Source organism: Pseudopodoces humilis, chromosome 22 (assembly GCF_049639895.1).
Source record: "Pseudopodoces humilis isolate 2021_Gansu_Grassland_sample_001 chromosome 22, ASM4963989v1, whole genome shotgun sequence".
Classification (NCBI taxonomy): Eukaryota; Metazoa; Chordata; class Aves; order Passeriformes; family Paridae; genus Pseudopodoces; species Pseudopodoces humilis.
In genome coordinates, this window is record NC_142221.1 from 9,136,181 (window position 1) to 9,153,886 (window position 17,706).

Consider the following 17,706-nt stretch of genomic DNA (forward strand, 5'->3'; position numbering starts at 1 on the left):
GCCACTGGCAGCACTGTGCCCTGCAGGAGGGACTCAGAGGCCTCCCTCCAGCCCAGCTTGTCACCTGTGGCAGATTCAAGGATAAACATAAAACCAGTTTCAAATTCCTGATGACTGCACTGGGGTGGAGGCGATGTCCTCTGTCCATGCTGCTGCTTCCTCCTACCACCAGTGAGTCCCTGTGGGTGACTGCAGCTGGGTCACATCCTGGACCCATCTGAGATGTCCCTGGGATTAAAGGGATGTCCCCTGTGCTTGTATCCATCCCCCCCACAGCTGCATTGTGGAGGGACCCAAGGGTCTGGGACTGGAGATGCTGTTAACAACCCATGGACGTGGAAATGCCCTTCCTCAGGGTTTTACATGAATTTGATAGGGTGTGGGTGAATGGCTTCAAACTGAAGGAGAGTAGGTTTAGATTAGAGATTAGGAAGAAATTCTTCCCTAGGAGGGTGGGGAGGTCCTGGCACAGGGTGCCCAGAGAAGTTGTGGCTGCCCCTGGATCCCTGGAAGTGTCCAAGACCAGGGTTTGGAGCAGTCTGGGATAGTGGAAGATGTCTCTGCCCATGTCAGAGGAGTAGAGCTGGATGGGCTTTAAGGTCCCTTCCAACCCAAACCCTTCTGTGATTCCATAAATAAATCCATGACCTCCACCTTATGAAGAGACTCCAGCCCAAGGATCTGCACCATGACCCTGTGGCTCACCAAGGCAGCAGGGGGATGTCCCCAGGGTCCCCTCCTGCACCCACAGGTGTCCCCAGAGGGGAGAGCTGTGTGGCTGTGCCTGGGGCTGGGCTGGCTGTGCTGACTCAGCAGCTCACACCCTGTGTAAACTCCCACCAGCTGCTGCCCCTGCCGCTGTTTGCTCAGCCCGCACTGCTCTGTTTGCCTTTGGGATCACGATGGAAGGAGATGGCCTTTGGTCCAGAAAATGAGGCAAGGCAGCTCCAGGCAGCTGCCTCAAGGATCCTCCAGCATCTTCTCTCCTCCAGCTCCTGCAACCCACCGGCACCACCCAAATTAAAACCTCCACAGATCTCTAGGAGCTACAGAAAAATGTACTCGCCCCAGCATAACCCAGCTGCCACGCAGCCAGGAAAATTATTTATTATCATTTCCTTGCAACAGAGAGATGGAAATAAAAAGCACCCACCCTCCAGAGGTGCAAACAGCAGCAGCTGCAGCATCCACGCTGGGATCTATGTACATCACAGTGTAAAGTCCATCGGGGGGGAAAAAAAATCCAAGTTTTTAAAAAAAACCCTCACGATCTAAAATCAGGAACCAGAAAAAAAACAAAGTGGTCGAGAAAATAGGTTGGGCCCCTCCCTCTTGCTATAAAATACAGATTTCTAAGGCGACGTTTCACAAGACCAGAAGCGAGGTTCCTAAAGAGTCTGAGCTTGCAGCCGAAGACACCGCACAGGCACAAATCCCACGTGAGAAGCTGCTGTAGGCACGAGAACCTCCACCCACGCCGTGGCCTCAGTGGTCAGCGTAGTCCTTGGTCTCCACCCCGGTCTCGTTGAGCACGGTTGTCCTCATGATGGCCTCGGTGACCGCGTAGGGGTCGCAGTTGGCCGCCGGCCGCCGGTCCTCGAAGTAGCCGTAGCCGTCCTGGCCCACCTGGCGCGGGATGCGGATGCTGGCGCCTCGGTTGGCCACGCCGGCAGAGAACTCGAAGATGTTGGAGGTCTCGTGGTGGCCGGTGAGGCGCCGGGAGTTGTCCCTGCCGCCCCGCGGGTCGTACACGCAGATGTGGTAATGGTGCCGCTTGCTCAGCTTCTCGATGGCGGCTTCGATGTGCCTGTGGCAGAGGAGAGGGGGTTCAGCAGGTCCATTTTGGGGGTGGCACCCCCTCCTCCCATGCAGGGACAAGGACAGCCCAGGGGACACCCCGATATGATCAGCTGCTCTTAAAATATTGAGCTGGGACAGCCCCAACCCTGCCTGCTGCAGCCACACAGGCAGGGAGACACTTTGATACGGCCCAGGGCATCCCCAACCTCCCAGGTACAACCCAGGGAGCCCCTGAGGACTCACTTGAGCCCTGAGGCTCCCCTTGAGACCCTCCCAGGACTCACTTGAGACCCCCCTCTCTCCGCATCTCCTCGGTGCTGTAGTTGGTGTGGCACCCGGCCCCGTTCCAGTTGCCCGTCATCGGTTTGGGGTCCAGAGTGGCCACGACCCCGAAGTCCTCGCAGACGCGGTGGAGGATGAACCGAGCCATCCAGAGGTGATCCCCCATCTCAATGCCTTCACATGGCCCCACCTGGAATTCCCACTGGAAGGGGCGAGCAGTTGCACAGGTAAGGATGGGCAGGTGGGAGCCTCCCCAGCCACATCCCCCCACTGCTGTGCCTGAATTCCCTTGGGAATCGGCAGCAAGGATGGGGAGCGTGGAGTCAAGCAACAGGGCAACTTTGGCATGCAAAGATAAAGGGGGATAAACTGTTCATCACTATGTAAAACAAATCAGGGGGGTTTCTAATCAAAACAGAGGTAAATAAAGCACCACGTCTAACTGAGGCTGGGGCTGCTGTGAGCAGGACACTGCAAACAGGGCAGAGGATTAATGAGGAGCCTGTTAGTCCTTCCCAGGGCTGCTCCCTGCCCGGCTGGAGCCAGGCTTGCACCACCCACGGTGACTAAGCACAGGGTGACGTCTGCTGGCATGGAAGAGGCTGAGCCCAGGATGCGGAAGGCAGCCAAGAAGGATCCTTAAGAATTTGGGGCAAACGGCGGGGTCGGTAAAAGTCCTGTCTCGTCTCCACTGCTGATAAGCCCCCACTTATCAGCGCCACATCAGCAGCAGGAGAGTCAGCACCCGCAGTCGGTCAGTCTGGCCACCCTCCTAATGCAATCAGGGGCTCCCTGCTGCTCACTCCCAGATAAACCCAAATCCTCCCAAGTGCTCCCCAAGGCCATGTCCCAGCCGAGCCTCTCAGCTCCCAATTCCAGAACAGGGCTCAGAGCACATCACTCCACACGGTGTTCCTGCAGCCTGTCCCACACATCCCTGCTCCTGCTGGAGAGCTCCCAGCTCAGGCCAGAGCTCAGGCTGAGCTGTGCCAGGAGCTCAGGGCGAGGCAGGAGAAAATCAAGTGCACATTTCCATTCTAGCAGTGCAACTGCTCCCACCTGAGCAAAATCGATGTGGGGGGTCACTGGATTCGGTGTTCCAGAGGAGCTGGGTTATTCCAGCCTCAGGATAACTCGTATCCATCACGGGGAATGGGCTGTCTGGAGCCATCCACACGTACCTGGGAGGGCATCACCTCGGCATTGGTGCCACAGATCTTCACCCCCGCATAGAGACAAGCCTTGTAGTGGGACTCCACGATATCACGCCCATACACCTTGTCTGCTCCAACCCCGCAGTAATAGGGGCCTGCAAAAAACAAGGAGTCAGCACCCAAGGAAAACTTCGGGTAGCAACAACAGCATTGTAGGGTAATCCCACACTCCCAGGTACCTGCTGCCATGGGCAGAGGATTTATGGGAATTAAAATGATCTTTCTTTCCACAGGACATCAAGCCACCGACCCCAGCTCCAGCAGTGTGAGCAGTTCATCTCTGCAACCTCAACCTTATCTGGGCAGTTAAATAATACTTGTAACACATCTGCTGGGAGGTGGCCTCGAGATAAAGAGAGTTTGGTCTGCCCCGGGGCACCTCCCTCACCCTCTGAGCACATCAAGGGTCTGAGATTGTTCTGACAACAGCTGGCATTGTTCACGGCTGGAAAATCCAAATCGCTTTGGATGGGGTTTGATATCTTCCTCATTCAAGCAGGTCAGGCAGAGATCATCTCCCCGCCCGGGGGAAGGGAGATGTTGCAAGCAGCCGGTGCACACAAAACTCAGGTTGGGAAAGCTCTGTCTCCCTCGCAGGCTGAGGAGCTGGCTCGCTGCTGCAGGAGGGCACAAAGCGCCATGCCAAGCCCTTTCCCCAGCAGCCAAGGCGAGGAGGTTTTTCCAGCCCGGTTCTCCGGCCCTTGCCAAACAAGTCGTGCTGCTGAGCTGTTTGTGCAAGCAGGGTCCGGGAGCGGCTGAGGCGCTCTGGGCAAACAGCCCCTACCCGGGCTCATCCCTGCCGGCAAAGCTGCACCGGGGCTGGCCATGGGGAGCTGCCACAAGCAGCAGGGTGGGAGGGGAGGGGAGGTTCTGGAGCTCTTACCCTGCGGGCCGGGGAAGCCGTTGTCGGGCCAGCCGTAGGGGTGCCCGTTGATGCCCAGCAGTGTGTACTCCTGCTCCATCCCGAACCAGGGGTGGCTGTCCCGAACCAGGTCCATGACTTTCTTGCACGTGTGTCTCAGGTTGGTCTCTGGGAACACAGAGGTCAGGGTTGGAGCCGTGCTGTGAGCCAGCACCCACCACAATCTGCTCCATCCCACCCTGAGACCAAGGCTCCACCACCGCCAAGTGCTTCCCACAGAAACCTCCAGGAAATCATGAGCTAATCCCCCTTCCTGCTCACCAAATTCCTCCTCACAGCTACTCCATCACCAGAGCATCAGGCCACACGTCAAGAGGGTTTAATCACCCTGTTCCCCAAACCACAGCTGATGGTCCATGAACATCCTCTTACTCACAGGGAGACCAGGAGCCTTACCCCAGTCCCATCCTCCAGGCACTCAGCAGACCTGGGAACAGGGACTTCCATCACTCCTTCACCCCCATCCTCTTTCTACCAGCTGCATCTCAATTTTCCTTATCTTTCTGCAGCTCCATGGTTTTGGTGACCATCCAGACTGGCTGGCCCTGCCTTGGCCTTTTGAGGTGCTCAAGGCAACTGGAGCTTTGCCAGGAAAACACAGATAGCAGAGAACTGTCCAGACATGGGACAACGTGCCAGGCAAGGGGAATGAGAGCTTGGACCAAGACATCAGCAAAAAAAAGGCTGAAAAACTGCTGGGACAGGGACAGGCAGGCTCCAGGCTGCATATTCTGCCTTAACATGAATTATAACCCCAGAGCAGCCACAGTGGAGCGTGGGGCTGGGGGGAAGCAGCGGCAGAGGGGGAGCACTGAGCCCCCACAGTTCTTCAGGTCCATGGAAACGGGAAGGGCTGGAGGCTGCACCCCCCTGACCAGCAGGGCTCTGGGCTGAGCTCTCTCTGCCCCAGGAGCCCAGGATCTCTCTTTACAAACTCCTCCAGCGGAGGAGCTGCCGGACAGGAATCTCAACCGAGACACTTCCCCCACCGGTGTCTGGACGCTGCTGGAGGAGGAATCAGCCCCGTCTTTCCCCTGAGACAGATACCCCCTTCCTCCCCCTCGCACCCAGCGGGGCACAGCCCTGCTCGAGTGGCAAATATCCGGTTATTTGCCGGCAAACAACCCCTCCGGGAGCCCCTCAGCGCGTCCCTGCAAACAGGCTCCTTTTCCTGTGTCTGGGGCTTTATCAGAGGGACAAGACGGACTGCAGACTCGGTGATAAGACCGAGTTCTGAAGCTCTTTGCAAAAGGTCACTCTGAGCGAGCACACGCCGCCTCAGCATCTTCTCCTTCCTTTTCTGCAGCCTCCCAGCAACCACAACCCCGGCACTCCAAAACCCCGGCACTTCAGCTCCTGTTCCCCCGGGGCTGGGCGAGCTCGGGCTCGAGAGCCGGGAGACGCCTTTGGCGAGTGCCGTGAGTGAGCTCCACGTCTCGCTGCTCTTCTCCTCGCCCCGTGCCACTAAAACAGGTTCCTGCAAACAGCCACCAGCGCTGGGATTCCGGAGCCTCGGGCCAAGCGCTCTGCGCTCAGGGCCAGCGGTGCGGAACAAGCGGCCCCCGGGGGAGGCGACACCCTAAATAACGAGGGGGAGACCCTCGGGAGCTGGGGGTGCTCACCTGCGGGTTTCCTGTTGTACTTCAGCACTTCGCAGAGCACCAGCTTGTTGGGGTCCAGGCAAAAAGGGTCCCTGAACATGCAGACCGGCACCAGGAACATGTCACTGTTGGAGCCCTCTGCCTGTGCCGTGCTGGAGCCATCGAAATTCCATTCGGGAACATCTGCGAGGCAGGAGAGGGGCGGAGGTGGGAAAAATGTCCGCGTAAGGATTGTGCCAAATGCTGGTGGCTCAGATCCGGGATGGAGCACCCAAGGGGCGCTGAGTTTCGCGGGATGTCAGCCACAAAGGTTTTCTCGCACATCCCCCGAGCCCATCGGTGCTCCCTGAGCATCAGTGTGTTCATCCCCCCAGCACCATCAGGCACGGGCAGGATCGGTCCCAGCCACTCCACCTCCCTCTGCCAAACCCCATCCAGATGCCGACACGTCTCCATGCCTGTTTGCCTGGTGAAAAGGGGCGAGGAACTCATCCTCCCCTTCCCACCCAGCGCTAATAGCAGAGATTAGCGGATTAAGCGAACCGCAGGGACGCAGGCTGGATATTTACCCTGCAACCCCACCAGACAGCTGCAACAGGTATCGCTGGTGCCACGCAACCAGGGAGAGCCCGTCCCAGCTCGAAGCACCCCAGAACTTTCCCCAGGCGATGCTCAGGGCCCTGCACCACACCACCCATCACCCGGAGAGCCAAGCAGCAGCGGTACCTTCGATGGTCTTGGGCTCCTTATCGAGGGTCCTGCTCTTGCAGCGCACGCCCTCGCCGCTGCCGTCGATCCACACGTAGGTGACCTGAACCCTCCCGTCCTGGGGCAGCCTCATGTACTGCTCCCGCACCAGCTTGTTCAGCCTGGAGCTGTGCGACACCGACATCGCGACGGCCCTGCGGGGGCGCACAGGTGAGCGCCACATCCCCCCGGCCTCACCTCCCCACGATATCCTACAAACCAACCTCCCAGCCAAGCCACCCCAACTCCCCCCTCCACACCTCCCCGGGCGGGACTCGAACCCGCGGTCCCCGCGCTCACCGGCGCAGCGCTGCCCGCGCCCGCTCCGCCCGCGCTTTAAAGCGGCCGCGGGCGGGGGAGGCGCGGAGACGGCTCCGCCCCGGGCCCCGGCCGCCACCTCCGGGACACCCACTGAGGAAGGACGTTCAGCATTGTTTTCTTTTCTTATTAAAATATTACTTATTAAAAACGGCGGCTATGGAGCGGCTAAAGCGCCGCTTTGTTTGAAAAGTAGTGAGCTGTTGGCTGAATAGCTTTTTATTAAAAATAGCCAGGTGTTACTCGCTGAAAATTCTATTTACCGCCTCCGGTCTCCTCTGTGTGTGTGTGTGTGACCCTTTTTGGCCCCTTGTTTGTGGAGGGTTCCCTCGTACACGAGTGCAGGTGTTTATTTCCCAGCTCCCCCCAGCACCCCAAAAGCCAGGCTGGGACCGTGCCCTGTGTGATGGAATGGATCTGGGTGGTCCTGGGACATCAGCGGCATCGAGATTCCCAGGGACAGGGACAGAGAGATTCCCAGGGACAGAGAGATTCCCAGGGACAGGGACAGAGAGATTCCCAGGGACAGAGAGATTCCCGGGGACAGGGACAGAGAGATTCCCAGGGACAGAGAGATTCCCGGGGACAGGGACAGAGAGATTCCCAGGGACAGAGAGATTCCCGGGGACAGGGACAGAGAGATTCCCAGGGACAGAGAGATTCCCAGGGACAGATTCCCGGGGACAGGGGCAGACAGATTCCCGGGGACAGATTCCCGGGGACAGGGACAGACAGATTCCCAGGGACAGATTCCCGGGGACAGGGGCAGACAGATTCCCAGGGACAGACAGATTCCCGGGAACAGGGACAGACAGATGCCTGGCAGCCCTAGCAGTACCTCTCTCCCCCCATCCTGCTCTGGATACCCCAGGAATGACCCCTCCCCACCCGGCTTCAGCCCCTCCGCGGCTGCAGGGCTGGGTTTGCCCCCAAGGTTTTCCTTCGGAGGGAGGAAAGGCTGAGGGCTGCAGGGAAAACACCGAAATCTCCCACGTCAGCCCTCCCCGTCTAGAAACCACTGAGTTTTTTAAGCACCGGAGTGCAGTAGAATCTCTTTAAACCCCTAAACTCTCCACGCTCAGTCCGTGCTCTGCTGTGATTTACAGGCAGCTAAAAATCCTCAGCCAACAGGTGTGAATTTGAGTCGATTATTTCAATATAGCAGCAATTCCCAGCTATTGAGCCGAACGCAGATCCAATTAGGTGAATTAAACGCCTCGCTGCATTCCCAGTTTTCCATAGATCCTGCGTGAGAGGCTCCCACGTGTCGGGGCACACAGACCCCAAACGAGCACAGCCAGCGCTCCGGGGGTTATCTCAAATACTCCCGGATTGTTTTTCTGGGAGGAGGACAAGATTCCAAAGAACCCCCCCTGCAGCAAACCCGGCGGGGTGAGCGCGCCTCGAGTCTCCAGCCCCGGCTTTCAAGCAGTTTTCCGATGTTACAAAAGGAGAAAAGGCTTTAAGGCATGACTGGGCTCTAAAGCAGTTGTGTTTTTGCTAATTCCCCCGCTTCTTAAGGCAGGCTCATGTTTGTGGCTGCCTGACTCACCCCCAGGAATGTTTTTTCTGCAAAACACCAGGGGCAGCTAAAAAAAACCTTTCACGGCTGAGTGCCCCCCGCAGGACATCTCCTCCCTGAGCCGAGACTTCGGCTCTGTTTTTCCTCTGAGGGTGTTTTGGTCCCGCAGGCAGATAAAGAACAGGGAAGAAACCTGAAAGCACTTGGGATTGCACAAGAACCAGGAAATGAGATTGGCAGCGAGAGAAGCAAAACTTAATTAGCAATTTTGGTGACCGGCGGTGACATCAGTGGCAGCGGGCTGCGGGCGGGCCGGACGTCACCCACCCCACAGCCCTGGGTGCTGCTCCCAGCACAGCGCCTGGGAGGGAGGCTGGCACACGGGAATGTGCCCAAGGTCACTGACAGAGCCACTCGGGTCTCCCCCGTGTCCTTGGAGCTGCCCCGGTGACATTCAGGGTCTCCTGCGGCTGAAGCCGGGGTGCAGCTCCAAAGCGGCCGCCTCCCTCTGCGGGGTGTTTCAGGGACACATCCGCCAATGTGGCTGCAAAGCTCAGCATTTCCTCATTCTTGTTTGGAAATCGTCCCAGGGCAGGAGGAAATGCACCCCTGGGTGTGCGGCCCTTTCCCGGAGGCGTTGCGACACTGAACCGGCAGCGGCTCCACCGGATCCTCGGCTCCCTGCTCCCTTCTCCATCCCAATTTCCATCCTGCCTGGCACCGGCCTCAGGGCTGGAGAAACAGCGGCTGATGCTGAGCAGGAGGCACAGAGATGGATCTGCATCCCTTGGGAAGGATCGCAATCCCCACCCGAGGAGAGGGGAGCTGCATCCTTCAGAGACAGCAGGACCAGCAGTGATGCGATAGGAGAGTTCACCCTGCACCTTCCCTGAGTCGGGGAAGAGGCTCATTTTATTCCCAGTGAAAGCCCTGGCTGTGCCCACCTGTGCAGAAACACCTCAGAGCTCGAGTGGGCTCAAACTCAGAGAGAAATGAAACAAATTCCAGGCTGAGTTAAGCCAGTAAACTGGACTGGGAAGCAGAGCTCCTCTGGGCACCAAAACACCCAAAAGGGGGAGACAGAACAAGCACCAGCAACCCCTCAGCTGCTCAGAACCTGCCCCAGGAGGGCAAACACGGTGGGTTTGTGATGTCTGGGGACAGCAGGGACACAGGTGTGGAATCACAGAATTCCTAAGGGTGGAAAAGTCCAGCTGTTACCCCAGCACTGCCAAGGCCACCACCACACCAGGTCCCAGCCATGGCCTTGGGACCATCCCTGCCCAAACACCACCCCAAGGGAGCTCACCAAATACACAGAATTATTTCATGCCAAAAAGGATTTTAATCAACAGGAAAAAGTGTTTCTGCCCTGTGAGGTTGGGCACCTGCTCAGGCAGTTTTTCCTGGGATCAAGCCTTACCTCACCACAGCCTAATTCCAGCCATTCCTATGGCACCAGCCCTGTCACAGCAATGACAGCAGGCACAATTCACACCTGCATCCTCAAGGCTCTGGAATAACATTTTCCCCCAAGCAAGCCCACGCTCTGTGCAATCAGCAGCCTCCTGCCTGCTCCCCTCCACGCCAGGTACAGTAAATATTAACTTCCCGACCAGGGAATCAGTGACCGGCCCAAGGTCGGGCGGGCGGCGGAGCCGAGGGCAGGAAAGGGAGCAGGAGTGTCCTTGGAGAAGTAAAATGTCACAGATTAAATCTCCAGAGGACTTTGTGAAGCCCTCTGAGCTGCAGCAGAGAGGTTTCTCCACATGGAGAGAAGCTGATGCTGCTTTGCTGCTGCAGCCCAGCCCAGCTGGGATGTCACCCCAGGGATGCAGGATGCAGCAGGGCTGCTCCCCTTCCCCGTCTTTTATTTTTGGGGCTGATGGATCAGTCTGGAGACCCAGCCGAGCCCTAAATACTTCCAGTTTTTATCTCTCTGACTTCAGGCTTTATCAGCCTTCGAGCATTTTCCAGCCTTGCCAAAATGCACCACAGATATTTTTTTTGCTTTGATAGGATAGTAAGAAATCATTAGGAATTTTTTCAGATTGAAAATCTTCAGTAAGACAACAGGTTTTACCACAAAGGGGTTAAACGTGGATTAATTCAGCTCCTGGGGTGACTTTTTACACCTTCCCCGGGTGCTGCAGCAGGGCAGGGGGCTGAGCCTCGGCTGTCGGATCCCTCCCAAGAAAGATCATCCCTGGGCACAGCGCGGGGATTTTGGGATGAGGAATTTGGGTTTTACTCGGAATCATCCTCCAGGATTCAGGGCTGAAAGGAGAGGGAGCTTTGCCCTGGTTGTTAAACTCCTAAAGCACCTCCCAGAGCCCTGGGAGAGCATTCCCAGGCTCCAGGTGAACATCCCGGGCTGGTTTTTGCCCTCCAAACACTTCGGAGGCGAGATTAGAGCGAAGGCAAAGAGCAGGATGGGCAGGAGGAGCCCGGCACAAACACCATAAAGGGATTAGAGGGGCTGGGGGCAGAGCAGGTGGGGATTTTCCTGCACTGAGCTGGAAGAGATGGCTTTTTCCAGCCCAGGAGAGCAGGGGGATGCTGTGGGGGAAGGTTCCAGCAGGGATGTGGAACTGGGATGTGGCCAAGGTGGGGCAGAGCCACTCTGAGAGGTCCAGCAGAGACCACCCAGTGCCCATTCCCCTGAATTTAATTCTCAATTTAATTTTGAATTTAATTTTGAATTTAATTTTGAATTTAACTTTGAATTTAATTTTGAATTTAATTTTGAATTTGAATTTAAACCAAACCCCCAGCACACACCCACTTTTACACTTCTCCTGCCAGCCAGCTGAACTGATGCTTCTTTACAATTAAAACACATTCAGGCAACAGCAAATCTCCTCAGATTTGTGCCCAAGCTGCTTTGCCTCCATTCAAATAGTGCTGCCATCCCTTTTTCTGTGAACACACATGTAAATACATATATATATTTATATAACATATAAATACATATATATATGACATATAAATACATATATATGACATATAAATACATATATGACATATAAACACATATATATATGACATATAAATACATATATGACACATAAATACATATATATATGGTGTATAAATACATATGTATATGATATATAAATACCTATATATGACATATAAACACATATATATGACATATAAATACACATATATGACACATAAGTACATATATATTACATTTAAATACATATATATTACATTTAAATGCGTATGTATATGACATACATATATATCTGACACTTAAAATACATATAAATGACATATAAATACATACCTATGACATAAACAAATATATATGACATATAAATACATATATGACACATAAATACATATATAACATATAAATACATATATTTTATATTAAATATAAATATTATATATATACATATTTGATATAAATATTATATATACATTTTTAATATAGATATAGATATAGATATAGATACAGATATAGATATAGATATAGATATATAGATATAGATATAGATATAAATATAAATATAAATGTAAATATAAATGTAAATATAGATATAAATATAAATATAAATATAATATAAATATAAATATAAATATAAATATAAATATAAATATAAATATAAATATAAATGTAAATGTAAATACATATTTATATGTATAAATTCCCTGCAGGGCTCCCCCTGCAGCCTCACAGCTCAGAGCTGCCTTAGGCTCTGCTGGCAGAGAGCTCTTAGAAATCATTTCCACAGAATCACGGAATCAGTGAGGTTGGAAAAGCCTCTGAGCCTCCTTTTCTGCAGCTGAACAATATTTTGGAGGTTGTTTTCAGCTTCAGGGGGTGTGGACATCTGTAAGAGCTGCCCTGAGCATCCTCCTCCTCCAGCCCACAGACAGAATAAACCCCAAACAGCTTCCCTGGGAGCTTTCACCTGGATTTACTCTAAATCTCTGTCATCCTGTGACACCTCAGGCTGTAGGAAAAGAAACTGGGGGAAAAGGAGCAGGGAAATCCGAGGGGACAACCTCCAGCCAAACAGAGAGTGCCAGGGCAGGAAAAGGAACACAAAAGCCACTGGGGACAGTGACCAGCTGGAATTCCACCCAAACCTTCCCTGGCATCGCTCAGAGCCAGGAGGGAAGAGAAACAAAGCAGCCCCAGCTCAGTGGGGCAGTGGAGCCACCCAGGGCTTCTTGGGTGACAAAAGAGGACCAATTTCCCTGTGATCTCTGCAAAGAGGGACCCAGGGGCTCTGACTCATGGGGGGAACTCTTTTCTCATCTCTCCAGAGCTGGAGCTCCCCACACCGGGAGCAGGAGCCCTGACCCACGGGCTCCCACCCAGCTTTTGGCTTCAGGGAGAGGGCAAGTGACAGAATGGAAGTTGTACCAAGGGAGATTGAGGTTGGATGTTAAGAAAAAAATATAATAATTATTTAAAAGCTTGTAAAGCAGTGGCACAAGCTGTCCAAGGAACTGATGGAGTCACCCATCCCTGGAAGTGTTCAAAGAAACGTGTGAGTGTGGAGGACGTGGTTTAGTGGTGAGCAGTGCTGGACTTGATGATCTTCAAGGTCTTTTCCAGCCTTAATGATTCTACAATTCTATGATTGCTGCCCTGTGACCTCCTTCCCCAGGCTCCAGCCAGAATCCTGGGGTGCAAACCCAGGGAAATTTGAATGTTTTCAGCAAAACTAAATATCAAACACCTCAAAGTGCATCAAAGCTCCCACAGCAGCAGAGCGCTCAGAGTCTGAACAAGCAGCAAACCACCAAAAAGATGAACTCCCTTTTAATGTAAATAGAATTATCAGCAGCAGGGATTGATCCACCTCCTGGCCCAGCTGGTTTCCCAGCCTGTATCCTGTTTGGCAAGCCCATTTTGCAGCCTTACACAAATGCAAAGCTCTCTCACTTCCCTCCCTGCCCCCAGCCCCTGGCTGCTGCCAGCAGAGCTTTCAGAGCAGCTCCACTTGCTCTGGCCCAGTCACGAGGGGATTTTTCTGAAGAAAACAGGAGATTCCTCGCTGGTGGTTTTTGTTTTCTCAGTGCTTACCCAAACCCAGTGCTTTCCTCAGCAATGTCATCTCCTTGCAATCACATGATTTCAGGAGCTGGGACTTTTAAAGGGTAAAATAATTATTTTATTATTATTTTTTTAAAGTAAAATTATCTTATTATTATTATTTTATTTTGATTGATAATTGAGCAACTTTATAGAGCTTGCAGGGTTTGACCTTTGATAGAACAAGGCTGCCTTGAAGAGGTGCAATGTGTGAGGCCTCTGGTGCAGCTGGGTGGGTATTTTGGTGGCAAAAGGGTTTTTTTCTAGGGAAAACCACCTTTCTGCCAGCTTCTTCACAAAGAAAAGGTAAATTCTGGCAGCTTCCTGCAGAGCAAAGCAGCCAGATGTGCTTAAAATGCCCCAAATCTGGCAGCAAAATCCTTGTGCAAGGAGCAGCTTTGTCTCTGCTCCCCCTCTCACCTGCATCTCCTGCATCTCCTGCATCACCTGCATCTCCTGCAGCTCCTGCAGCTCCTGCATCTCCTGCATCACCTGCATCACGTGAATCTCCTGCATCTCCTGCATCTCCTGCAGCTCCTGCATCTCCTGCATCACCTGCATCACGTGAATCTCCTGCATCTCCTGCATCTCCTGCATCTCCTGCATCTCCTGCATCTCCTGCATCTCCTGCATCTCCTGCATCTCCTGCATCTCCTGCATCACCTGCATCACCTGCAGCTCCTGCATCACCTGCAGCTCCTTCATCTCCTGCATCACCTGCAGCTCCTTCATCTCCTGCATCACCTGCACTGCTTCCCACACAGCCAGGGCACAGCTCTCACACCTTAAACCTCCCCCTCTTCCACCCTCCAGCCTCTCCACGCTGCAAATTAATTAATTACCCCTTGGTAATGAACACGAGGAGCTCTGGGATGTCCCCAATGGGCTCATGGCAGGTGTTGATTCCGCTGTGCCCGAGATGCTGCTGAAGGCTCCGCTGCCCTCCTGGCTCCACTGACCACAGAACAAGTCAGGAAAAGTCACAAAGGAAAGTCAAATTTATTCTTCTGTGGGACCAGAAGCTTGTCCCAGCTCCATAATTATATATATATATATATAAAATTAATAATTTAATCATTTAATAATTTAATAGGTGCTGAGGTTGTCCTGTCTGCAGTGGCCAGGGCAGGTGGTGGCAGTGAGGAAGGGACACTCAGATTGACCTCACGAGGTTCCTCCCACCTCCAAAACTCTGTGGAGGAGGAACAAATCCCTCCCAAGAGCCAGAGGAGCGCGATGGGTTTGGGCACTTCCATCCCTGCTGCAGCGAGGTTTGGCCAGCTCAGCAACAGGAAACAACTTTGGGAGTCAGCACCCAAAAATGTGGGGAAAGGCTCTGGGGCAGCCCTGGCACTGCTGGCATCACCCTGGGGACCACTGCCTCTGACATCATCATCATTAACACTCATTAGCCGTATTAATATGCAAAATAACTGATGTTTGCTGGGCAGGAAGGGCTGTGGGGAAAGGGGAATGTGCAGAAGGAAGCGTTTGCAGGGTTTCTGCTGAAAGCCTGAGCTGTGCCTGTAGGATCTGTCCCTGTTTCCCTGGCAGCAGTGAAAAATCTGGATTAACAAAGGAATGGTGTGGCCATGATCCTTACAAACACACGAGTTCATTCAGAAAGGCATAAGGAAATATTATATATAAATATAAGAATTATATATTACATATAAATATAGGAATTATATATTCTATATAAACAAAACAATTACATATTCTATATAAATATAAGAATTAAATATTCTATATAAACAAAACAATTACATATTCTATATAAATATAAGAATTAAATATTCTATATAAACAAAACAATTACATATTCTATATAAATATAAGAATTAAATATTCTATATAAACAAAACAATTACATATTCTATATAAATATAAGAATTAAATATTCTATATAAACAAAACAATTACATATTCTATATAAATACAATAATGAAATATTCTATATAAATAGAACAATTACATATTCTATATAAATATAATAATGATTCTATATAAATAGAATCATTATATATTATATAATTTTCATACAGCTATAATACAATTTTAATATACAATAGAATTTTCATATATATTAGCTATATTTTATATATAATATATAAAATATTTATATATAATATAAAAATTATATATATAATTATATATATAATATATTATCTATTATCTATTATCTATTATCTATTATATATTATATATTATATATTATCTATTATCTATTATATATTATATATTACATATTATATAATATAGAAAAATTATATATAATTATATATATTATATATTATATATTATATATTATATATTATATATTATATATTATATATTTATTATATATTATATATTATATACTATATACTATATAGTATATATTATATACTATATATTATATATTATTTTCACCTTAAAACCATTAAACCATTAAACCTTAAAACCTATAAAACCATTTTCCTCAAAGTGAATAGAGACGATAATCCCAGAAGTTCCTTTAAATCTAAAGTGTCTGGAATGGAAGGATTTTCCTGGGTTTACTAAATGCTGAGTTAACTGCTCAAACTGAGGAGAGGCTTTGGAGGATGCTCAGGGTAGGTTTTGAAGTTTAAATGTAGCCTGAGCTACCACTGCTTGCAGGGCTGTAAATATGTTTTAATTCCTGGTTATTTGCCATGCCTGGGAACAATTCTGCGTTTCCCAGCTGCCTGTCCCGAGGGAATCCCTAATGAAGAGTTGGTGAAGAACAAAAAGGTGAATGTTGACCTGCAGAAGTGTTTAGTACCAAAATCATTGGAGTTCTGCTCCCTGGTGGAATAAAAAGGGATTATCCTGATTCAGTTCCTGCTCAGCTGAATGTTGAAATTTGAGGTTTTATCTGTTTGCTGGGGCACTTTGGCAAATGTGGGCAGGGGGACAGCCACATTTTCCACAGATATATACAAATGTCCTCTTATTCAATCATCAAATCACTGACCCAAAAGCTTTTCCTCCTCCAAATAAGAGCCCAGATCCAAGGTGCAGATTGCTGGCAACAGGATTTATCCAACAAGGGTGTCCAGCAGGGAACAGCACCTTTCCTCTGAGCTTGCCAGGTGCATGAGAGACACAAATTCAATTAAACCTCACAGCAACCCTGGTGAAACAGGCAGGTAGGGATTAATCAAGGAATTAATTAGCACAGAGAAGCCAAGATAGAAAATGAGTCTGTCAGTCACTTCTGTCCTGGCCTTGGTACGGGGCTGTAGGATAAACAGGTTCTTTGTAGGGTTACATTAGAGCAGACCCCAACACAAAATAGGATACTGGGAACAAAAACCTTGATGAAAATCCCAACTATTGACCTGTTCCTCCTGGAAAATGAGGAATTCCTTCTTCCCATCCTCTCACTGCAGCCTTTTCCAGAAACCCAGAGCAAATCCAGGTCTCTGAGCCCGACTTTGCTGATGCAAAAAGCAAATCCAAGTTCCTCTGTTACCTGCAGGTTTTCCATGGAAAGAGGCGAGATGGAAAGGGGAAGGACAATTCAGACAGATTGGAGGGGTGGAGAAGGAAAAAGCAGATCTTGTGTCACACTCATGGGTTGAGTTTACAGCACATCCTAAAAACCAACCCTGAGGTTTGCTTTTGCCTTACCCAGGGAGCATCTCCTCTCTCCCCTGTTCAATCCTCACTTCATTCCCTTCTTTCCCACAGTTTGGGTCACTCCATGAGCTGCTCCGGGTGGCCAAGGGACACCAGGGCCTGGACATGGATTGTTTTCCCTTGTGTTGGGGTGTTGGATTCAGACCAGCTCTTGATGGAAGAGAAAAAACACAAAATATTCACGGGCAGGAGATCCATGGCAATTTTTGCTGGACTTCCCCATGATTTATGGCTTTCATTGTAAATTCTTTCCCTGCTTAGCCCTTGCATCCAGCGAGGTCTGGGTGTTCAGCAGTGTAAAAGTCACACATTTGGGAGATCCAGGCACAAGAAGAGGCAGGAGAGGCGCCTGGCCAGAGCTTCCTTACAGCCCAGGGAGTCCCTGCCCACAGGAACAACCCCTCAGTAGCACTGGAGGGACAGAGAGAACCCCAAAGTCCTGCTGTGCTGCAGGGGGGGGAAGGCAGGAATGTCTGGGCAGAGTGGGGGAGCCTGAGCTCTCCACCACCAGCAGCTCCCAGCCCAGGGTACATTCCTTGGGCAGGACTTTCTCCAACAGAGCTGCAGAGTGACCTGAATGTCAAAAAACCAAAAAAAAC

The 17,706-nt window shown here is 50.9% G+C and overlaps 1 protein-coding gene across 2 annotated transcripts; it reads right to left on the reverse strand.

Moving 5' to 3' along the window:
* Positions 1 to 1,059: 1,059 nt before the first annotated feature.
* On the reverse strand, positions 1,060 to 6,864 carry LOC102099167 (glutamine synthetase). Of its 2 annotated transcripts, none has more exons than XM_088065904.1 (7): positions 6,848 to 6,864; positions 6,546 to 6,721; positions 5,841 to 6,002; positions 4,180 to 4,326; positions 3,264 to 3,391; positions 2,085 to 2,284; positions 1,060 to 1,807 (listed from the first exon to the last, which is right to left on the reverse strand). In XM_088065904.1, the coding sequence occupies exons 2-7, from the start codon at positions 6,709 to 6,711 to the stop codon at positions 1,486 to 1,488; spliced, it is 1,125 nt and encodes a 374-aa protein (XP_087922030.1). In that variant the 5' UTR covers positions 6,712 to 6,721; positions 6,848 to 6,864; the 3' UTR covers positions 1,060 to 1,485. The 2 variants fall into 2 exon arrangements, with proteins under 2 accessions (XP_087922030.1, XP_014111713.1); XM_014256238.2 differs by having other exon boundaries at positions 6,827 to 6,864.
* Positions 6,865 to 17,706: the final 10,842 nt, after the last annotated feature.

Excerpts from the sequence above, each read along its gene's own strand:
- LOC102099167 (XM_088065904.1), bottom strand. The coding sequence starts at position 6,711 with ATGTCGGTGTCGCACAGCTCCAGGCTGAACAAGCTGGTGCGGGAGCAG. Across the intron at positions 6,003-6,545 it reads GGAGCCCAAGACCATCGAAG|ATGTTCCCGAATGGAATTTC; the intron begins GTACCGCTGCTG and ends CCTGCCTCGCAG. Across the intron at positions 3,392-4,179 it reads CGGCTTCCCCGGCCCGCAGG|GCCCCTATTACTGCGGGGTT; the intron begins GTAAGAGCTCCA and ends TGTTTTTTGCAG.